Source organism: Anopheles maculipalpis, chromosome 3RL (genome assembly GCF_943734695.1).
Source record: "Anopheles maculipalpis chromosome 3RL, idAnoMacuDA_375_x, whole genome shotgun sequence".
Taxonomy (NCBI): domain Eukaryota; kingdom Metazoa; phylum Arthropoda; class Insecta; order Diptera; family Culicidae; genus Anopheles; species Anopheles maculipalpis.
The window spans coordinates 79139712-79163064 of record NC_064872.1 but is presented as its reverse complement, the minus strand read 5'-3'; the positions used below and the strand labels follow the sequence as shown (position 1 = coordinate 79163064).

At 43.3% G+C, this 23353-nt stretch overlaps 6 protein-coding genes across 6 annotated transcripts; 2 read left to right on the top strand and 4 right to left on the bottom strand.

The window, feature by feature from the left end:
* Positions 1-82: 82 nt before the first annotated feature.
* LOC126563050 (protein lin-7 homolog C) lies at positions 83-798 on the bottom strand. Its single transcript, XM_050219659.1, has 2 exons — positions 733-798; positions 83-646 (listed from the first exon to the last, which is right to left on the bottom strand). Exons 1-2 carry the CDS (start codon positions 767-769, stop codon positions 90-92), a joined length of 594 nt encoding a protein of 197 aa, XP_050075616.1. The 5' UTR covers positions 770-798; the 3' UTR covers positions 83-89.
* A 950-nt stretch (positions 799-1748) lies between these two features.
* On the bottom strand, positions 1749-2547 carry LOC126563686 (optineurin-like). The gene is made up of 3 exons (XM_050220330.1): positions 2426-2547; positions 2018-2352; positions 1749-1946 (listed from the first exon to the last, which is right to left on the bottom strand). The coding sequence occupies exons 1-3, from the start codon at positions 2528-2530 to the stop codon at positions 1760-1762; spliced, it is 627 nt and encodes a 208-aa protein (XP_050076287.1). The 5' UTR covers positions 2531-2547; the 3' UTR covers positions 1749-1759.
* A 1211-nt stretch (positions 2548-3758) lies between these two features.
* LOC126561953 (phosphoglucomutase) lies at positions 3759-5608 on the bottom strand. Its single transcript, XM_050218346.1, has 2 exons — positions 5478-5608; positions 3759-5392 (listed from the first exon to the last, which is right to left on the bottom strand). The coding sequence occupies exons 1-2, from the start codon at positions 5553-5555 to the stop codon at positions 3785-3787; spliced, it is 1686 nt and encodes a 561-aa protein (XP_050074303.1). The 5' UTR covers positions 5556-5608; the 3' UTR covers positions 3759-3784.
* A 647-nt stretch (positions 5609-6255) lies between these two features.
* On the top strand, positions 6256-7190 carry LOC126563068 (translocon-associated protein subunit beta). The gene is made up of 3 exons (XM_050219677.1): positions 6256-6403; positions 6497-6694; positions 6772-7190. The coding sequence occupies exons 2-3, from the start codon at positions 6502-6504 to the stop codon at positions 7155-7157; spliced, it is 579 nt and encodes a 192-aa protein (XP_050075634.1). The 5' UTR covers positions 6256-6403; positions 6497-6501; the 3' UTR covers positions 7158-7190.
* A 520-nt stretch (positions 7191-7710) lies between these two features.
* On the bottom strand, positions 7711-8678 carry LOC126562712 (uncharacterized). The gene is made up of 2 exons (XM_050219279.1): positions 8633-8678; positions 7711-8573 (listed from the first exon to the last, which is right to left on the bottom strand). Exons 1-2 carry the CDS (start codon positions 8676-8678, stop codon positions 7711-7713), a joined length of 909 nt encoding a protein of 302 aa, XP_050075236.1.
* Positions 8679-14748: 6070 nt separating this feature from the next.
* LOC126562740 (uncharacterized) lies at positions 14749-15642 on the top strand. The gene has a single exon (XM_050219317.1). It carries the CDS (start codon positions 14764-14766, stop codon positions 15631-15633), a length of 870 nt encoding a protein of 289 aa, XP_050075274.1. The 5' UTR covers positions 14749-14763; the 3' UTR covers positions 15634-15642.
* The last annotated feature ends 7711 nt before the right edge of the window (positions 15643-23353 follow it).

Below are 23353 nucleotides of genomic sequence, written 5' to 3'. Positions count from 1 at the left end.
CGCCTAATAACATGAACACGCGCACTAAACACTTGTTTTCGGGAAGGGGATTAAACTTTCAGCTGGCTCAGCTGGCTCAGCTGGCTAGCTTAATACTGTTGGCGCCTTCGAGCAGCACGCTGCTTATCGAACCGCAGTTCCATCTCCTCCAGTACCTTGGGCGTGTAGCGCACGACAAGCTTTACCGATCCGACCGCCTGCTTCAGCAACTCCACCGCCTTCTCGTGGTTTTCACCCTCCACGGACACACCGTTCACCGAGAGCAGCTGATCGCCCCGCTTAAGTCCACCGTGCCGATCGGCCACCCCGCCCGGTATGATGCGTGAGATGTAGATCGGTGAATTTTGCTCCTTACCACCCATCACATTAAACCCAAGCCCTTCGTCCGTTTTGGGCAGCTCGACGACGCGCGGATGGGCGTGTCCTTCGCTCGCAGCGAACGCCGCAATCGTTGCCTTGGCCGTAGCGGATGCACGCACATCGAGCGAACCCTGGATGTCGACCGTTTCGTACACGTGTTCGTACACCTCCCGTACGGCATTGAGGAAATCGCTTTGCAGTACCTTCTGCAGGGCCGCAAGTTTGGTGGCAGGCACTTCGCCACTCATTTGCAGCTTTTCCAGCAGCTCAATCGAGCGTTTTACATCTGCAACGAAAAGAGATGAAGCATGCATTATAGATCGCTCTAGAACGGGGTAATGGCGAAGCATATGGGACGGATAGCCCCTTTACCTTTGGCCAGCGTTAGAGGTTCGCATACGTTTGCCATTTTATTGATTTGTTTATCTTTTCGATTTCCAGACGATGGATACACTTGCGACACGGCAACAGTGGATTGATGCTCGGTAAATCACGCAGTATCTCGTGGAAATCTTGGTGTTCCTGGCAGAAGAAACCACACGTACACGATTTGATCACTAGGTTAGTGTTTATTATTATTTTAAGCAGCTCTTTTTTACTTTTTTCGGAGGGGGCGCACGCTATGAATAGCATACAGGGTTAATATTTTCCCCAGTTCCGCACCCAGGATCGCGGAGGCTAAAGAAAACATACACCAACACATGCACAGATGAAGGTGCACGAGTTGGTGGACATTTGCTGTGACGTGATTTGGACACTTCATTAGATTAATTTAATTTATTTGGCTAATTTTTAAATAGTTACAGTAGAAATAAGGAGAGAGCGGTGTATCACTATATTATCAACATAATGAATGCATATTAGTAGAGTTACAGACAATTTTATCGTATTATATTTACGATGTAATTTCCACGCATCAGCAAGTGCACAAGGTTAATATAGTAATGTGGTCGATTGGAGTTTAAATTTTGTGCGCCTAAATGTATGCAAATTGCAAACTATACTTGATGCTCGAGTCAAAAATCATTTAACATTTAAAATACCTTTTTATACTAAAAAACGGATAATTTTATTGGATTATAACAACAATCTTCTTCTTCTTGGCTTAATGATCTTCTAAGGTCATGCTGGCCATCGAATGGCTTACTAGACTTGCCGAAACCACGTAGTTGGATAGTCAGTCCTCATAACATCAACATAACAAAACATCATTACAATAAATAAAGTATAGCTAAAGATAAAAACGTACGTTAAGTGTTTTTTTTAACAGAGAGTGCCATACGTACGAGGCCAGTTTATTGATAGGTCGTCGGAAAAGCGATAAACAATAAGGTACCAGCATAGCAAAACAAATAACAAAAATCAGTCGCGTTATCGTATGAGCCGGGCGCGATATCGATTAATAATCGAGCCCCGGACAATCTTTGATATGTGTTTCCAGTGTAAGAAAATCTCCAAACATGTTGTTGCAGTGAGGGCAAGGTTCGATCTGCCGTTCAAAGACGCCTGGTGATGTGCCGTACAGCTTCATACCATCCGGTTTCGTCGCACGGATGATTTGGTGTGGTGAGGACGGATTTATTCTGCTGCAAGGTGAAACAACATGTAACGTACGTTTAGGACCAGTATTGAAAAATGTGAGAAGAAACAATCGTACCTATTCTGTGCGTGATCCATCGAGAGTTGGTGATTCTTTTGCAACAGTGACTGCATCTCGGCTGTTATTCGGTTTTTCTCAATCAAAAGTTCCTCATAGGCGGTACGCTGTTCAGTTAAATCGTTCTTACAAACTTCCAGCTGTGCTTGCAACGAAACCAACTCCATGGTGTTGCCGTTTGTTTGATCGGTTTTGGTTTGAGCGCTACCAAACACGTTTTTCGATTTATCCATCATCTCGTGGCTTAGAATGTTTGCGCGACACTTCATCAGTGCATCCTGTAGACCTCCCAACGATGCTTTCATATTGTTCAAATCATCGATGTACACCTTGTGCTGTGCGAAAAGGAAATTTGAAGTGCATCAGGAAACAAAAGACTCCTTTTCCTTCCTGTTCCACAATGCTTACCAACTTTTCCTGCTCCAACAATTTCTCACGAAGCAGCTCATTCGAACTCTCCAGTATCTGGTTTCGCTTGACGTACTCGCGAAGAATATCCTTTAGTTCGTCCATGGTGGAATTCCCTTGAAGCTTAAACACCTTCCAGTAACTACGTATTTACATTCCCACAATCCCTTTACCACATACTCGTACGATACGTTTGCTTCAAATGTTTCGCACCGTCTGCATTGGTCGAGCCCTAATCTGAGCGTCCTAACCATTTCGTGTGTAAAATTCCATGTGTGTTTCTTAATCCCGAGATCAAACTTATCATTTTTGGCACCCTCCCCCTACCCAATCCAAGCTTAGTTCGCAAAATCGTCGATAAGCGTCGATATAAAATAATCACGCTCAAGCGGGGTCAAAAGGGCTACGTCCTATCGGGGCTTGATTATTGCTGATGACGAACGGGATGTGATAAGCTGTGATTTGGTTGGTATATACGGATTTATACGATCAATAAGACTAAATTTGTTGGGTAGTTGTACATTGATGTTTGAAGAGAACACTCATTCTTTGGCTGTTCCAACAAAAGGTGTATCCTAATTAAGTGTGTGGGACATAGAAACTAGGACAGGTACGGTTGGAGGAAACAAATCAGCCACCATTTGCTGCATCATTTTAGCTAAATATGAGTCTGTCGACGTATTTTAGAGTCTTGTTTGCTGTATAACGTGCCCAAAAGTGTAAAAAAAGTATCCTCTCTCTTATGTGTTGCATAAAAATATAAATATTGTATTTTCAGAATAATAATTGCATACTGTTAGGCGTAAAGAATCAACGCACACATGAAATCCACTCTTACCACAATGGATTCAATGTTTCTAAACAATTTCTTCACTATTTACTATTAATAGAGCGATAGAAACGTGATAAAGCACTTGCGATTAAGTGGCGTGTATTTGTCCATTTTGTTTTGCTTTGCTGCAATCAGTTCTGCTGTGCATGTGCCATCAAACAAATGCTATCGTTCCGGAATTACAGCATTAGATTAGCGCATTATTGAGTGAGCCACGTTTCCTTGTTTTGCACTATCAATGCAAGGTGATAAGCAGCTTTTGGCGCCGTTTAATGACTTTCCTAACCGTTTCTTTCACCAGTCTTCCGTTAAGGTCCTGCGCTTTATTATTTTAAAACAAAATCAACTTTATTCACACATTACTTTCCTAACAATCTATTCAATTAAAAAAAAAATTGCCGTTGTAACGAAAACAACACCACTTTTCACAAACCAGGAGAGAAAATTGACTAAAAAAATGCACACACCACTAGTGACTGACGTTCCTATCGAGCTTATTATTGCACCGTTCAAGAGTAAACCCCAATTTACGTAATAACGGTCGGTGCATTACGCCCAGTGAAGCTAGGCAGTTTGGAAACTTCCAGTGCAATATCAATCAAGGGTTTCAGCATTTCCGACGCACTGCCCAGCACGTTCTCCTTCTCGTACGAATCGATGTACAGCCGCACGGTAGCACCGGAACTACCCGTACCACTGAGCCGCATTACGACGCGGCTACCATCGGTGAACACAATCCGCAGCCCTTGCTTGGTCGATACTGACTTATCGATCGGATCGTTGTAGCTAAAGTTGTCGCCCAGCTTCACCTTGTACGTCTTGCCGCCGGCACTCAACTCTTTACCCACAAAGCCCGGATCGGTGATGGTTTTCTCGAGCGTTTCCATCATCTCGTTGCACGGTGCCAAGTCACACTCCTCGTAATCGTAACGTGTGAAATAGTTGCGTCCATAACGCTTCCAGTGCTCCACACAGATATCCTCAATGCTTTTGCCCGTGTGGGACATGATCGAGAGCCAAGCCAGTACGGCCCACACACCATCCTTCTCGCGGATATGATTAGATCCCGTGCCGAAGCTTTCCTCGCCACACAGACACAGCCGGCCAGCATCCATCAGATTGCCAAAGTACTTCCACCCGGTCGGTACCTCAAACATCTCCTTGCCCAGCGCTTCCGCAACACGATCAACGGCCGAAGCGGTCGGCATGCTGCGTGCAAGTCCCTGAACACCATTGCGCTTGAAGTACGGAATGCACTCCAGATAGTGTGCGATCACCGCCAACGAATCGCTCGGTGTTACGAAGAACGCTTTACGACCGATAATCATGTTACGATCACCATCCCCATCGAACGCTGCTCCAATATCGTAATCGCCTGCCCGAACCGTATCGACCAGGTCCTTGGCGTACGTCAAATTCGGATCCGGATGCAGTCCACCAAAGTCGGGCAGTGGTGTCGTATGGACAACACCATCCTTCGACGCACCGAGACAGTTTACGAAGATCTCGTTCACATAGCTACCCGTTACACCGTTCATCGAATCGATACGCATCTTGAGCGGTGCGCCACCGGGCCGTGATTTCCCACTCACGAATCCGCTCAACTGCTCAAAGTCAAAGATTTCCTTCATCAGCAGCACATAATCCGACACCGAGTCAATCACCTCGACCGTGAACGGTTTACCGTCTACCTCAGCATTCGTCACACCCACTACGCCAACGTCCACCGAAACGGGCGCTATTTTGTACTGCTTGATTTCACCCGACAGGGCGTAGATTTTGTTCGTGAACGCGTCCGGAGCTGGTCCACCGTTTTCACAGTTAAACTTGATGCCGAAATCATTTTCCGGACCGCCGGGATTATGGGAAGCGGTTAGCACAATTCCACCCAGTGCCTTGTGGCGACGGATTAAGCTGGACACGGCCGGTGTGGAAAGGATACCGTTTTGGCCGAGCAAAATCTTGCGCACACCGTTACCAGCACAGAGCCGTACAATCAGTTCGGAGGCTTCCTTGCAGAAGTAACGGCCATCGCCGCCGAGCACGAGGGTGGAACCTGCCAGGGCAGAACCGTTGGCATCCAGAATGCATTGGACAAAGTTTTCGGTATAGTTTTTCTGGGTGAACACTTTTACCTGGAAGGATTTTTAGGAGGTGTGCGTGCGATTTTATCGTACGTTTCGGTGTGAGGAGATCGCCTTCGATGTTCTGGATGCTTACCTTCTTCCGTAGACCACTGGTACCTGGTTTTTGGCCCTCGAATGGGGTGGTTGCAACAGTTTCGATCTTAAGGCTCATGTTGATGGTGATAGAACCGATGATTGCTAGTGCACGGTAAATCAGTTTCAAATGCTTCAACGATGTAAAGCCAACTAATCGAGAGGTTCCGAGCTAATAAATGGACTGTATGAAACAACAGTAATAAGACCCGTTCCGTCCAGTTGTGTTCGGGAGATAAGCAGGGAAGCACGGTCGCTTCTGAGATCCGAAAAACTCCTTTCTATTTGAAATCACCTTCACTCAAGGTCGAAGGAAGACAATTTATCAACTTTGCGTTTGTTCTTGACGGGATGATAACAAACGCCGTGCCATGGTAAGTAGAAGGAAGGTGGGGAAATGTTTTGTTTTAAAGTTGTTATCGGAAATCGAACAAAATGTACTACCATTTTAAATAGTATTAACGAAAAATGAAATTTAAATAAAGCGGGAATACTAAAATAAAATTAGAGTAACCAAAAAAAAGGCGAAATTTCAAAGATGCTGTAAGAACCTCGACCTGTCAATAGATTTTACCGGTCATACTTTGTTTGATAAAATGGTGCAATTTTTATCAATTCTAAAATTCAATAATGTATGATTTCCCAAAAGTAATATTTTCATAATCTTTGTTGGCTAATTCTAGCAATTTTTCACAAAATAAACACAAACTCTGACATTTGCATTCAAATCCCTTGACGCGGTGTCAAACCGTCAAACGTCAAAATTATGCGCAGCCGACCACTGTGCGCTTCGTTCGATGTGTTGGAACTTAGCCAGTGAAATTGGTATGCCAACATAACATTATTTCTCACCAACGTGTACGTTCGTGCCGCACGAAGGAAAGCATTAACATTTGCCCGTTTTTCCCGATAGTATCGCACAACTTGGTAAGTAAACTGAAACTGCAACCGAGTGTAGTGAGTGACACAAACGTGAACGTGAAAGGTGTGATAGTCGAAAGTGTTTTCCGTTCCAAATAGCAACGATGAAAAGCTTCCTGTACGCTCTACTGGCACTGCTCGCCGTCAGCCAACTTGGATTGGCCAACGAAGAAAACACGGCCCGGTTGCTGGTTTCCAAGCACATCCTGAACAAATATCTGGTGGAAGCGCGGGATATCGTTGTGAAGTACACACTGTATAATGTTGGTTCCGGACCGGCCGTGAACGTTCGCTTGGGTAAGTACGGGAAGCCGGTAAGTTGCGGGAGCGAGTGCATGTTAGCTGACCTGTTTTTTTTTTCTTCTTGATCACAGTGGACAACGGATTCCATCCGGAAGTGTTTGAAGTAGTCGGTGGACAACTGTCTGCCTCGATTGATCGCATCGCACCACAGACCAATGTAACGCACATCGTTGTTGTGCGGCCGAAAACGTACGGCTATCTGAACTTCACCGCTGCCGAGGTCAACTACATGGCAACGGAAGATGCGACAGAGCCTCAGTTCTCGATCAGCTCCGAACCGGGTGAAGGTGCTATTGTAGCCGAAGCTCAGTTCAACAAGCAGTTCAGCTCGCACTACCTGGATTGGCTAGCGTTCGCGTTCCTGACGCTACCGTCCCTTGCCATCCCTTACGCGATGTGGTACAGCTCAAAGTCGAAGTATGAGGCGATGGGCAAATCGACGAAGAAGGTGAACTAAATCCCACCGGCGGAGGTGTTCGGCAGGAGCCAGAAGCAGCAACCGATTTTCCTGGCTGCTAGCGGTAGTAGTGTGGGATCGCCCCGCTCAACCATCCATCTTGAAGACTAATTTAATGTGTAAGGAGTGTCCTAGGAGTGTGTCCTCATCTCACGACTACTCTTTCGGGAGTGCAGCATCAACGTTGTTTTTTCCTCTTCCATACATGAGAAGCTTCATTGGGAAATAGTTTTCATCGTTCTTAATACACACATCCCCATTGCATCACCTCACAATGCTCCCGTGGTCGTGAAGTTTAGGCCGAAACTATGAAGCGAAGAGATTGAAAACTGGTCGTCCCTTTTTCGTTCGGTTTTGTGAATAAACTCAGCGAACTGTGTTCGTTAAACTGTGAACAAATTGTAGTTGGCTAACGAGTGCCTTTATTTAATTCATTTAATACAATTTCATTTGGGCTTGGAGTTGGCGGTTTAATTAAAAAGGAACTAAAGAATTCAATACGCAGGCTCAATCGAGGAGCTATGCTTGCTACAATCTAACTACAGTAAACCTCTCACTTTAAACCGCCTCTGCGTGGCTTGCTACGAACGTGCTTCAGAATTGAATCGTAATTTTTCTTCCGGATGATACTCCCAATTGCCGGACTCTCGCTGTACAGTTGCTGATGGGTCGTCTGCGCAATAGGTGTTGAGGCAGCACCCGCTTGCTGAAATCGTGGTGTAGATACATCCGTATCACTCTGTGGACCGTCGCCACCATCATCCTCATCGCACGCCTCAACCAGACCGGCTTTCCGTAAACGATCGTAGCACGCCATGCCAGGTTCGATGCAGCTAATCAGCGGAATCTGTTTCTTCGTCAGCAGAGCCATCCGCAGCAGACACTCGCTAATGCTAAGCGAGGATCGCTGTGTGCTGCGTTCCTCTTCCGTCCAGAGTATTTCGCTAAGTTCCGCAGCGACAAAGTTTCTAACCTGCTCAGGACTTGGATCTATGTAACGCTTGGAAGAGCGTGATGTTGAAGCACGATTTCCCCGGCGGCAGGTTGGGTGTAAGTTTAGCGGTGGCATCGTGTTGCCATCGCTGACTGTCGGTACATCGTTCGGGTCTTGATTGTACACGTAATCGGTTCCTTCGACAAGATCCCGAAACTCTAGCACATCCTCACGGATCCGGTTGAAGAGTGGATTAATGTACTGAGTCACCGCGTACGGTAGACCCTCAAGTTCGCTAGCTTTTTGCATTACTGCATGAAAAAAGTGCGATCGGAGAGCTTTTGCATCCAATCCTACCGCAGGATGGCTGGTGCGGAACATTTCCCAGAACGAAATATCCCATGAATCCCGTGCGATAGCTTGCCGGCGATAGAAGAACAGTACCATCTGATGCGATAGTGTTTGTGGTTGAAAGTTTGCAACTGGAAAGGATAAATACGATTTAGTTTAACAATGCGCAATTGTTTATGAAACAATGTACCTGAATCGGATGAGTTTGCATCGTCACTTTCCGTATTTTCACTCATTTTGTACAACCAACAGCCTAGAAATGCGATAAGTGCTGAATGAGGCTTTTTTCGCCGTTTTAAATCGAAAGCAACCGGTGTACTAAAAACCGGCTGTACTAAGTTTAGTACAGCAATGTTCGACACAGTGGGCGAATAACATATCTCATTTTAATGGTCAAAAGTATAGGCTGTGGTTTTTTTGAACCGTTCGTTCTTGGTTTGATTATCACGAAACAATTTTAAATTCCCCGAAATTGTTTTTAGATCAGTGTTTTAACTACAAAGAATAGATTATTAACATTTTTGATAACAATGACTTAATTCAAAAAGTTTGTTAGGCAAGGAAGCAATGAAGAAAGAAAAAAATATTACTAAATATTACAGAAACAGCAGGGAGGAGCGGTGTACGTGGAGGATTCCTACAAAATCGTGTGATTATGTATTTTTAATAAGGAGATGAGGACTGAAGTCACAAGTATGCTTAGGTGTTTGGTGGATATTTTTGTAATGCTCCAAAGACAGAAGGACCTAGTCATCATCGACTGGCTTAGGCTCAACCGTGTGTCAACCAACTGTGTTCTTGGGGTAGTTCTTGATTTGATCATGTGTATCACGAGATTAGGGATCCATTTTGTCTTAAATTTTCATTCTGCAGCCATGTTCGTACTTCATTTCAATGCTCTTTGATTATTTGAAGTTCAATTAGTAGAACGCATACAAAAAAATTTAATAAATTCGGCATTACTTTACCAGGATGATTGTTACATGTTTTTTTTGTTCTTTTCTTGTATTATTTCTTTTCTTCCCGGTGCAGTCGTTAACCATCCTTCTCTGTAAGCGTCAATTTAATGTTTTTTCCTTGTTCGGTGTCCATTTTGCCTATGTCACATTCCGTCGACTGAACTCAAATTTGTTGTAGTATTTAATAGTCTCCAATCAGAGTTTTGTGTTTGTTATTTGAGTTATTCATTATGTCCTTCCAAATTCTGTTGTTTAGAAGATTTTATTTTGTAAGTATAATTAGAAGGTAGAATTAAAGTATTTTTTTTAATTTGGACAGTCGAACAAATATAATATGAAATGAAATAAATAAATAATTGAAACTAATCAATAAACCACGTAAACCAAGACAAAACAAATCGATAGAATGCTCACATGAGAAAAACTAAAGCAATAAAAAAGAAGAAACAAAACATGAGACAATAAAAAGAAACTACATAAAATTAGATAGTTGAATAAAACGTTTCGATTTATCAAAAATGTAATAAAAAATAATTTAAGAATTCATGTTATCTTGTAAGATTATACTGTTATTGGTCAACCAGACGCAACTTACCAGACGCAACTACTTCTATGTGGTTCTATGTGGTAACACTAATTACACTGTACATACAGTACCTTTCTTCTTGACTTCATCCTAGGTGCAACGCACTTACTTACCTTGCTTTACCCATTACTCACAGCTTACGTTCGACGCCGCGAAAAGGGCCATCTCATCGATTGCGGGTCAATGTACAGGAACGAGCCTCCCGATACGTTAACAACATTGTCTTCTCTACCCATCGTCCATCACTCCTTTCTTTTCCTCGTCATAATTGAGGGCACCATATCATATGATCAGATCGGATGCGGCATGCTGCGGTACGATGCAACGTTGTCGAGGTCGGACCTAGTTCAATGTCAACCAGCTTGCGTCTGATTATTGTTGCGTAAACAACGGTTATCCGGTGAAAGATGAGGGAGGGAAACTTGCTCCTGGATATGATAATCGGTAAAATTATCTGACACCAGCTAGCACGAAGCGAGCGCAAAAGAACTGGCGCCGACTTTTACATACACCCAGAAGACAAGCCCTGTACAGCATCTTCTGCACGGCGTGCTGTGTGTGGTGAGTGATGAGCACAGCTCCGGTTCTGATGATTTATCATCGATTTGATTCGCTTCCCCGGTTCCGATACGTTGCCGGACAATGTTTACCGAACACCACGCGAAATGCTATAAAAAGTGCATTCGCTGGGTAAGGCCAACGGCATAACACTTGCAACACTGTACCGTGTCATTGGTCCGTGGGCGCTCGTTCGAAGCACGATGAGAAGTGTAAGTAACGTTGAAGGTTTTGGACCAGTTAATCGGCCGGTACGAAGCTAATCCGTTGTACTTCTAATCCTCAGTTCATTTTCCTGTGCCTGTTGGCCGCGGTGAACTGTAAACCGGCAGCAGTTCTAGCACCTTCCGTGACGTATGCCGTTCCTTTCGGTGTTGCTGCATCGCCTGGAGTGGCCGTTGCTGTACCAACTGGTGTTGCGCCCGTCTTTTCGTACCAAGCAGTGATGCCACAATCGGCCGGGATTAACACCGTGACGGAATATCAAGCGATCCCGTACTATCAGAATCCTGTTGCAGTTCTGTCGGATTTTGTGTATTAACATCAAGAGTATGGCATACATATGGCAGAGTATGGTTAGGAAATTAAGGCTGAAAAATAAATATAACTAAATATGGTTTCTCCCATTTCGGTGCCATGTTTAACCATGTCACGGTTTCCACTTGCTTCGTTACCTCGTGAGGTGCTAATTTTTCCCTATTTTCCGCTGACGGTACAAAATCAATCGTTTTTGCCTATAGCTTATACGTCCTATTAAGTCCCTGCTACCAGTACCTCGTTGGCTTCCACTTTGAGTGTCCACGTGAGCCGAATGTGCACGTGAGAATGGTCCCTTTCTCACCAACGATCGACGGAATATACACCGGGAAACTTGCGAAACGCCTTTGGTGTGATCGAAAAGTTTTTCCACCATTCAGCTCCACCAGTAAAGCATCCCCGCAAAGGAGGTGTGATAAGGGCACTATTCCCGGGCAGACTTTTAATATTTGATCGGGGAAACTTGCCAGCGGAGCAGGCTTTTGGATAAAACACACTACCGTAGGTAGTGTTTGACGTACTTGCGAGTTACAATTTTAATTATATAATGGAATCACATGACCCATTCAAAAGGGCAAACGTTTTCCCCCGGAACGGAAACGGGTGCAAATTTATGCTGTACCTTTCTTGCTGGTGGTTCAGCTTGACGTGGTTCTGTTTGAGCGGGGAAGTTTTGATGAATGAAACATTGGGGAACAAATAACCTGGGGACAGATGAAACTGGCTTTTGTTTGTTAGTAAAGAGAAAAAGACCCACCTAGTGGACCATTGTTTTTATCACGCCCCGTAGTAGCAAGGCGTCATTGGAAGTCACGTTGTGGCTTAGCACATGTATGTTACGAGAGAGGAGTGGTGAATGTGTGTTATAGTGATTGTTACACCAACAAAAAGTGTTACAGCGATTAAGTGAAAAAACAGCCTAAATACACTATTACAATTTGTAAAATGTTGCTAGCATATGGCAGGATTAAGCCGTTAGTATAATAATGCCTGAAAGTATGCATGAGGTGATATTTTGGTTATCAAAAATCGTACGGGATGAAGCGGGATTTTAACCATACCACCCATTGCTGCTGAACTGGTTGTGTTGATTGGAACTGGTACAGACCCATCATAACGAATAATCTACAAGAGAAGAGAAGGCACAAGAAACGCAAGGATCACGTGGTAACGGATGTTAGAATGAAGAAGATTTTGGACAAAGTTAAACCATATTTCCGCGGCACGCCGAACAACAGATTTGTGTTCTCTGAGGAGATATTTTTGTCTTGCAAGAGCTATACAGTGTCCAAAATGAACAGATATTGGTCAGTCAATATCGGAAGCATACAAAATTACACTTTCCGGATGTGATCTTAATGTGCATAAACTTTAAGTTGGTATTGACTTGGTTAGTAGCGACTTGCTAGCTATGTCATATCGGCCATCTAATGGCTTACTAGACTTCTTGAAACCCACGTTGCATTTCATCCGCGGGACTGTTGGGTAAAGCCCAGTGCTTCTAGCGCTTCGTTTACGAAAGCGTCCCAGCGATCATAGGAATCTGAAGTAGAATACCCTTTCTAGAGTATTGGAAGCACCGAGGTTTTTCCTTGACAGTGTGACGAACTCTTCAAGAAGGTTGAGAAGGTTGTGGTCCCAACATTTCAGGTCTTCTATGGGAGTTATCATTTTGTTTTTCAACATGATTATCCAAGGAACCATACGACGAACATCGTTCAAGTGTGGTAACGGAATAATTTTACTAATTGTCTTGATCAAGCTTTAGTGGCCTAGCCACTCTAGGACCTTATTCCCAGGAGTTCTATATTTAATCGTAAAATGACTAGCTGGTCTTCAAAAGTATGATTTAAAAAATTGTTGAAATATGCTCTTCAATAGTATTCAATAATATGCTATTCAATAGTATAGTGTATCAAAAATTGTTTCACCAAATTGACTATATCCTGCCCTTTTTTCAATGAAAACACTTGAAAAGAAAGGTTTATTCGGATGTGTATCATGTGTTCAAACTCCAAGCAAAATTGCACAATTATAACCACCCAACGTTTGTCTGTAACTAAGTTTAGCAAAACACGAATGACCTCCTTTCGCAAAAGTTGTTTTCGCCAAATATAATTATACACTATTTAAAGACAGAAAACGTTGTTCTGAATTTGGCATTCTCTTGGTAACTTTAAGCAAGGGTTTTTTTTCACGTCCACCCCAATCTAAATCACCCCGTTTGGCTGGTACCATTTATCACTTTCTGGGAGGGTTGATGATTTATTTTTTACGATGAAAATTAGGTCAATCGTACTCATTACGCAACGATGAATGATGATTGCTTCGAAACAAGCGATGCGTTTTCGCGTTCTTCCTTACATCCTCTCAGTTGGAATAATAATTTGCCTTCAAAAAGGGATAGAGAGAGAGAGAGAAAGGGGAAACTGATTATCCTTCTGCGGGGAACCGATGGTGGAAGGGTTTACAAATAATCACGGCATCATGATTTCAATGTGACGTGAGGCACGCTGAGCATAGACATGATACAGCAACACAGAAAACTTCTATCATTATCTTATATTTGTCGGCTTTACTTTAAAGCAGCGGGATGCATAGGCACTGCTAGTTAGAAAGCCACAGGAACCGGTACAACGAGCTATATTTGTCAAAATAGGTTACCGGCTGCTTTTTGCGGCATTTTGTTGAGGAAAAAAGAGTGGTTTAAAAATTAGATGAATGATGTACACAGCGCGCGCCTAAAGGTATGCAACACATTGTTTACAGCGTAACAATACAGCGCAGAATTGCATATCTTCAGGCGCTATATTTATTCTCAAAGCTCGTGCTCCGTGCGTTGCTCATACGTTAATCTGCTTTAATTCAATGATTGACACACACCACTAGTTAAATTACATTTTGTTCATAATTGCATCAGATGCGTTGCAATGCACACAACAACAATCCTTTTCTACGCTACACAGATTTGCTACAAACCGAGATTTCGCATTGCTCGTCGGTTAAACTTCGGCGTTTCTCTTCTCCTTACAGAGAAGCCATACTGCGGTGTCCTTGTTGTTTATTTTTCTCCACTGTTTCCTGCTTTGTGCTTTACTTTTCCAATCTCAAAACTTCTTCGACGGTCCGCGTGATCAGCCAGCACACGAACGTCAGCATCGTCCATTCGGGTGCGGGAGAAAGTTTTTCCTTCCGAAGCCATATGTGCTTTCACTCTCACTTTGGTACGCTCGGTCCACAGCATCCACTCTGGCCGATCTGGCTCGGGTGTGTTCGGATGCTGTTCGGGTTTCTGGCATTGGGCATGGTAGGATCGGCCGGTGGAAAACTCTATATAAGACGACCATACTGCTCTAAACTTTTCATCAGTTGTTTGCAACAGTTGAACTCGAGCTTACCGAGAGAAGAAGCGTGTGAGCTTTTACGCGAAAAGCCATTTGTGTGTGCTTGGAAAACAAACAGCAAGAAAAGAAAAACAAGTTGAAAAATAGATACGATAGTGAAGAACAAACGAACTGAAAGTGTCATTCACTTGAAGAGTGTGACAAAGCGTTTATGTGCAGTTAACGGCAAGCCAAGCTTTCCTGCAAGGACTACCAACCAAAGGAGAGAATCCGTAGAATAGAGACTGAGAAGAAGTTTGAAGCGTAGTGTTTGTGCTTTGGTGAAAATCGAATCGTGATGATGATGACGCTGGACAAGCTGGACACGGGCAGCAATGGTGGACTGTCGGTTTCGGGCACGGGACGTCACAGACGCCACGCAGAAAGCAGTACACCCGAACCGATGGACGGTTACTACATCGACATACCGACGCCTTCAACACGCAGTGTCTCGCCAATGTCGGCGTCCGTATCGCCGGGCAAGGAGAAATCGTTCAGCTTCTTCAAGAGTGTCTATCGCAAGATTAGTCTCAAGTCGAACGATGACGAGCTGGATCAGTTGGGTGTGCAGGGGGATGAGGACTCGCGCAGTTCATCCGTCGATTCCTGCTCATCGATCAGTGATCGTGAACGGGACCAGCCAACTGGCAAAGGGCACAAGGAACGGAAACTACAGCTACAGCTCTCGAATCTAGTGCTGTCCAGTGCGTCCAGTGATTCGGGTGTTAGTGGAGGTCCGAAACGTGGTGGTGATGAAGGGGCCGACGATGGAGGCGATGAAGGTGGTCCGGGTAGTGTGGAAGGGGCGAAGGAAAATCGGCGTAAGTCAAGACGATCGTCGGTGTTACGATTGCTCGAGAGTCTTGCCATCAATGCACCGATACGCTCGCGATCCCTATCGTGCAGTAACAGCTCAGTGAACAATTTGATCCACATGAAGGGCCGTGAGTCAAGGGCCGAGTCGAAGTGTTCACTGTTCAGCACCAACAGTGCCAACAATGGATCGTCTGGGAATGGTGGTGAGCGGATAAGCAAGGAGTCGAGTAAACCGCCACCGAAGAAGATATTGCGACGGCCTGTGTCTTATACCTATCTGCGAGGGATATCCGGTTTACCGACGCAGCGAGTACCACGATCGTCCATCTGCTGTAGCTACTATGGACGTTAGAGGGAGTGGCGATCGTTGCAGCCATGCAGAAACACCATATCATTGCTGTGCCGTTTACTAAGCAGGCACCAACACAACAAAAGAACTGAACAAAAAGCTAAGCATACTACGAGGAGAGAGTATACCGATTCTCACACACACACACAAAAACCGCGCAACAATTGGGAACAGATACATAAGTTTTCTAAATTAATAGTGACGTAGTGTTTACTTCCTCTGCCGAAGCTATCGCTTAGTATGCAGTGATGAAAAATTCTATATGAAAAACGTGACGTACCTTAGCACAAAATAAGAACTCGAATAGTAGTAGAAGTAGAAGGCAAAAGAGGAAACTGACCGAAGAAACGGGGTTAGATAGCCACGAAGGACACGCACTACAAACTGCCCTACATTTGTGTCCACAACAAAGGAAACGCTCGAAGGACACTTGTACTAGCCGATCGGCCAACCGACCTTTATTACTATTTGCGATAAAAAAAGTGCAATTATTCAACTCGATCGATTGAGATAGTGTAGCGGCATCATGACGATTGAGAAGAAGCTAATCTAGTATGAAAAAACTCTCTTATGATGATGATGATGATGATCTTTCCGCGTTCTAGTAATCAAAACACAAGACACTTAAATGAAGTGAATGCCATAAATGGATGCCAATGTCTGCAAGTGCAGTGAAGTGGAAGAGGTCACGTTATATTACGCATTAAGAACTATCGCAACATTAAGAGTTTAGTAGTTTAAAGACGATGAATCATATTTGCCTCTAGAAATCCTAGCTGAGTAGGAGTGGTTCGGGATCGATTTTGTAAATAAATATTAAAATAATAATTCAAACATACTGAAGCTTTTTTGTTGAATGGTTTTTGAGAAGTATTCCTGTCCGAAATTGAACTTAAGTTTTGTTTTATTTTTTCAATCTTTCTACGAATGACTCACCCATTTTATGATGGGACAAAAAACCATTGGTATGTTCTTGAGACATCTGGAACTAGGTTTATTGAGTAAACAAATGCTTAATTAATGGCTAGAGCATTTTTAGCATCATCGATTATTTATGCCTTTGCGGCTTCTCTCCTCTGTGACAATCTCTGCCATGGAGAGCTCTTTAGTGTGGCGTCCTTAACTTTCGAAATTTTGAAGAATAATGTGTAGCATAAAATTTTGTTTAGATAGTTTTTTTTTTTTATACCGATGGATCGGCCTGACCGTATTGCTATGTTTGGCTCTTTATCACAAGAATATAAACAAAATAGAGCTACATGTCAATACCCTGATTTATGTTTGTAATGTCCTAATTTCATCGCATGAAAAGCGTAGCTATTCGATTCATATTTTACACAAATGTTCAGCTTGTGGGACTACTTTTCCTCAATAAGATAATAATTATCCTAAAAAACGTGTAACATTGAGAAATGTGTAGTACGGATTGCATACCTTCCAGGCGAGTGAGAGAGTACTGAATAAACAGATGAAGCTCATAATTAATGATCGTTAATGTTTGATGTATTCTTTTCTTGACCTCGTTTATATTGCTCATGCCACTTGCTTATCGTCAATAAGCTAGCTTATCGTTAAAATGAATCTACAAGTTATTTTGTTCTATAGAAATATAAATAGCATTCATCCAATCAAAACTAAAAGAGTGCGCATTGTTAGAACAAACTGTAAGCCGATTTTACACCAAGAACGAACTGATCATGTTGATTTTCCTCTTGTTTCAAGTGTGATTGATCAAAACGAAAACATTTTTATAAAATACTATTACATCAGTAGGGTTTAAAAGCAGTTGAAATATCAGTAAAAGAATCATGCAAGAAATAAAGCCGAATATGTCACAATAACTGCATACCGTTAAGCACCTTTTCTATGCTCATATGAAATTCTTACTTTGTACTATTTGCCACCAAAGTCCAAACAACCATTCGGTGTCAAAATGTGATTATGGGGGATGGGTTTGTTCGTTCGAAAAACTTTCCCAAACTAGTAAACGAAATCATGTCCAGTGTCGAAAATTAAATTTAATTGGGCTAATCAACGCATTTCGACGAAACAAAAAAAAAAAAAAATAACAACAGCAACCTGCTTCAGAAGTCGATCCTTAAATTGAATAACAAAATCTCTTAACCGCCTCGGATTATAATATCACACATATACAGACAACGTCAGGTAATTGGAGAAAAGTTTCATAACTTCTCTTTACCCAGCAAAACATACTGCGGTATGAAAATAAACTTAGCTTCATCCCTCTAACGAGCCTAATTGTTGAAGTGACCCTGAAGTGCACGACGCAATAGGATGATGGTCAATGTAGTACCCAATTCACCGTACCACCTGGAACATTGGAGCCTTCGCCAGATCCTGCTACGAGATCAAGCTGGCGAGATAAAATGTTTATCCCAACATTACGCTTCACGGTCACGATTTAGCGGTTGTTAGTGACGCAAATCGGAAGTGCTCGATATGACAAAACGCAAAAATGTGTGCGACATTCGTTCGCTCGTACACCGCAGCGTAATGTCAACGGTGAACTTTATTCCCCTTGAGTTGTAGGTTGCTCATGACTGTTGAGTTGGTAAGAATGGGAAACTAAAATACTGTGGGTAAGACGGATAGAGAAGAGAGAAAAACAAGTCCACCCAAAACAAGTCATCGTTGGAAAAAAAAAACAATTACAGTAACAAAACAAAATTTGCTTATCTAGCCAGTATCCGGGGTCGCTTCTTCATTACACCAGACTATAAGTTTGTCGTCATTTTCCGCGTAACAACATCACGCAAAAAAGGAAAGGAAAAACAAACCACAACAAGCGTGTCCAGCCGAACTTTTCCTACTTTCTGCGAAGCACAAAACACAAAAACACGCACTATATCCGGAAAGTAACCACGTCGATGACGATGCGTGCCCGGTGGACTCAGCAAAGGCAACAGATGAAGAAAGAAAGAAAAAACACAAAAACGAGACACTAAATGCAAATAACGACGCAAATGAACGTTGACGAATCGTGTTAGGGAAATGGAGAAGAACGGAAAAGGCAACAGAAAAAGAGAAGCTCACGTCAACCTTAAGTCTTGCCCTGCCGTGTCGTTACATCGAAGAGTTTTATAATAGGAAAGTGAAAAATAAACGATGCGAAGTGAACACAATTTCTTCCATCACGAATCAAACATCTAATTGGCAACGTTCGAAAATGAAATTGATAACCGAAAGCCCCGACCTATCTATTGTAGACGATCGATACCAAATGTAATGGGATGTGGGAGTTTTTTTTCTCTCTCAAATTTCCGCTCGATAACAAAACCGTGCAGAAAGTGAAAATATCATATCAGCTAAGGAGTGAAACAAAACAACACCACCATGTACGGAGAGGAAATGAAGCAGAACAGGAATAAAATCTGTCTGTCATTCTAGCTGGTTTCAAGCATCCGTCATCCCTCCGTACATGGGGATCGGTGCGCTACAGAACTCCATGCCAGGAGTTTTTCTTACCATAGCTAAAAATAGACTGCCCAATTTCAATATTTTGATCCGAAAATATGACCGTCCGTAACGCAATATCGTTCATGCCTTTCTCGTGCTTTTACGTCGCAAAACTAGAAGGTAAACATTCTCCATCATCGTGACCGGGCCATGCAAAGCTGAAAATGGCATAGAATTTACGTTACGGCAAGCTATGGTAAGCTTTTTTTTTTTTGGTTGGATTCCTTCGAGAAAGAGATTTTAGAGTGGAAGATTTCGGTTTGTAAAAATAAACCAGTGAACCCATGTCAAAAAAAGGGAAACAGTGACAAGGAAACTGTGTTTAAATAAAAAAAAATGTATGACGTCGACGCCGTGTGGTCAACAAAGTCGAAGGGAAGCATAAACGGTCACACTGGAAATTGCGCGTCCGATCGGAAGCGACCGTGTCTCAAGCATTGTTGACGGTGACTTTTAAAGCTGTGATACGAGCTCCATCGGAACGGGTAATGTCGCCACGCTGTGCGACACCAGAACGAACTGCCGTGCTGTGCTGTAATTAAATTAACATGACAGACGGATGCGCCTGTACCTGAGAGAGTGGATTTTGTATCGCGTAGACGCACACCTGTGCCGTGCAGACGGGCGATGGACGTCGACTGTTAATGTTGATGGAGTTTCCCGTTCCGTAAAGGGCACTTTGTTATGGTGCGATCCATCCATTGAGAAAGCTTTTGAATGTATTTTCAATCAGGTGCGTTGGGTAAGAGCAAAAGTGAGCTTGTATTGTGAAATAAATGCCATCCTTATCTGATAATAAGCCGGCGCCGGCGACGGTGAGTAACGTGTAAGGATACAGAAATAATTTTCCAGCAAAAATACTTGCTGTAATAGCGAAAGCTTGGTGATGGAAACTAATTCCATATTTTGTCTACAAAAGCTTTTCTCGTAGACACTTCTTCTATTAGTAGCTTACTAAACTTGTTGATATCACGTAATTGAGTAGTCAGCCCTCACTACGGGGGAACGGTCTGGATGGGATTTGAACAAAAGAATCGGACCCCCACACGGCCGCTCAGTGCGCTTATAAGAAGATCTGCCTCTGTCTGGCACAACCTAGACCTCACCACAAAACTCCGCTCCATTTAGCACAACATCTCATCATGGAAATATTCCGATTGCAGCCGCAATCAACGAATTATTTCGCGCTTTCGGATTGGTTATACCCGTCTAACAAATTCTTCTGTTTAGCAGACATCACCATCCGCCACATCCTTAAAGATCGCCTTGGATCCTCGCCGAGCAGATATGCTCAGACCGACCAGGGGGGTTTCATCGACCAGAGATTGCCTTACCGACCAGAGGTCCTCACCGACCAGGGGAGGCCCCGCCGGAGAGAAGAGCTTCACCGATCAGGACTAGGACTAGGGAACCTCCTGTGAACGGAAACCATAAGTTATAAGTAGACAATCTAATCATTAAGAGAAGCTATTGAAAATTTATGTAAAAGATAATTTGCATACCTTTAGGCGCCTACCATTTCTTTTCTGGTAGATCAAAAGATTTCACCACTGGTGTTTTGGCCACCTACATCAGCGCGCCAACTTTTACACCAACCCAAACTGTAAAGTGAAATCTAATAATCATTGCTGCTTATTTTTAGCAAAAAGGCACTTTAGCGACACAGTAACATCGAGTCGAGATTAAGCTGTGCCTCATCAATAAATCATATCTAGTAAGATAACATTTTCTTTCCCCTAAACATCAGCCAGCCCTTTTGCAGGTTTGGTGCTGAGGGTGTCTTAAGAAGGTACCCAGATTGGTGTTGATGGTGGTCGTGACGTGATTCAGACCACTTACCACGACGAAATGATGGGGTTAGGAAAAATTTAATGATTAGTCTAGAATCGATTTGATTTACCGGGTTGGAGTGTTTCTAGAAAGGTCTAATTTCTATTAGATGGTCAGTAATGGTGGCAGTGTGGCTGGCAGATGCTACCACTGACTGACCTTTTTACTCACGTATCGGTTCCGAGTTGTGGGGGGGGGGGGGGGGGAAACGACACACAAAGTTTGTCGAAATGTTGTTCAGGAAACCCCCAACTGTTTCGTACGGAGTTGGAACGTTTTCGGTAAACATGATTAAATTGTTGACAAATTGGTGGCATGGTTTTCCGTTCGGGTGAGGTTTGTTTATCGTACGATGTATTGTGGCTGTATGAGCAAGGAACGTCAAAATAGTGCAGGGGGGAAAAGTGTACGATACAGTAAATATTGTATGACCGCACCGATTTTTGCACATCGTTTGATCATATTACAGTGGAATTCCGCAGAAGCAGGAAGCAATTTTAACGTACGAAAGTGTCAACGTAAATTGGAATCTTTATCATAAAATGCTATAATTCAATTACATGATACTAGCATAAAATCAAGGAAGGAAAGCCCCTCGATGTATGAAAAAAGGTCAACTTTCCCCTGCCAGAAAAAAACCAAAATCGTTTAAGGACGACAAGCAACTGCAAGTTGACTGTCGTTTGTCAAGTCTCGAAGGGCGAATTCCTATTTAGTTTCACTAGTTTTGTTTTCTGTTTTCTCCTACATGGAAACTCCCCACGAAGCAAACGGTAATGGTGTTGTTATTTTTCCTCTCGTTGTTGATGCTTTTTGTGTATCATCATCTCCTTTTGGATAGGGCAAAAACAAAAAAAAAAACAAGCAAACATTAAAACCTTGGAAAATCCAAAGACGGAATAAGCAGCTCACCAGCAGAGTATCGGCTGATCGGGGTGCTATTTTTAGTACAACACGGCGCATCAAATTGACTGATATGTTTGTGTATGCTGTTTTTGGGTTTTTTGTTGTTGCTGTTGTATGGTCCTACCCGAAGCTCCCAGCACCAGATACGGCAAGGATACGGGGAGGAAAAATAATCTTAAAACAACAACTTTGTATGGCTGTTGGCTGCATCGCCATCATTATCGAAGGCTAGTAGCCTCGAGACATTCGAGCGGAGATGGAATAGAAAAATCACAAAACAAAAACAACACCCCTAGCAAGCGCTAGTTCGACATTCCGATGGGTAAGGCACTGTATCGTTGTGTTTTCAATGATAACGCCTACGTCGGATAAAACGCCGGAAAGTGTGGGAGACGCGCACGGTGGAGTAAAACGTGTAACGAAAAGGGGAGAAGACGGTCTTCCATTGACCACGTTTTAGACGATGTTACACTGTTCGTGGCACAACACGCGGTTTCGGTCGGTAGCCTCGTGCCCTGAAGGTTGTTTCCAGCGAGCGGTTACTGCCTACTTGCATAGTGATTATACTATTTCATTGATAAATACACAGACGAGCGGACTATCTCTTGAACGAGATGGGTTTTTTGCTTACCAATTAAAACACATCTTTGAGCGGTTATTTTTATGCGGTTAGTAGAATACGCTTCAACAGCACAATATCTGAGAAAGCACTGGGAAGGCTGTTATAGTATCCGTATTGTATTGGACCGTATATTATAAGGACATTCAATTACACCCCAAAGTTGCGTGATCAGTTTTCTTCGGTCGTGCTAGCAATCCTTTTGCCAGAAATTCGCCCTAACCGACCGATATCCTTTGTACGCCCATATCAACGCACACACACACACCCATAACTCGGTTGCACAATCGGTTCAACGGTGGTAAAACCCGTGCACCGGACATATCCTTCAAGACATCGTACGGAAGGAAGGTTTTTTCTTCCTTACAAGCATTGCTACTGAAACGTGTAAAGTTGGGTTGTTGTGCGGTTACGCCTGCCGTACACTGTTGCCGTCGGTAACGCGGCTTTGTGACCGAGACTGCCTATGTGGCCGAGTCATACCGCCACTAAACATCTGCGAAAACATGTGACGAGAGCCTTGCGACTTGCTGGTAAATGGTTGTGATTGGGAAAATTGGAAAGAAACTGCACCTTTAGTGAGGAGGAGCACGGGAGCAGGATTGTCTTGCATGGAAAGAAATGAGCAACTTTTAAGCGTTCATAAGATTATCATGCTCACTACAATGTCCCTTCAGGCGATCAACAAATAAAACCAGAGAGCAAAACAAGCGGCTGAGGGCGACTATGGCGCTAGTACGCTGTCTGTCGAGCAATCATGCCGCAAAACGTTTTGGTAGGACATCTCTATTTTAACTGTGGTTTGAGTAGTAGACACAACACAATTATGTTCGATTTTGTTTTCCTCCGTTTCTTCGGGGCTAGCGAGGTGGGTTATACTTCCGTTTTGCA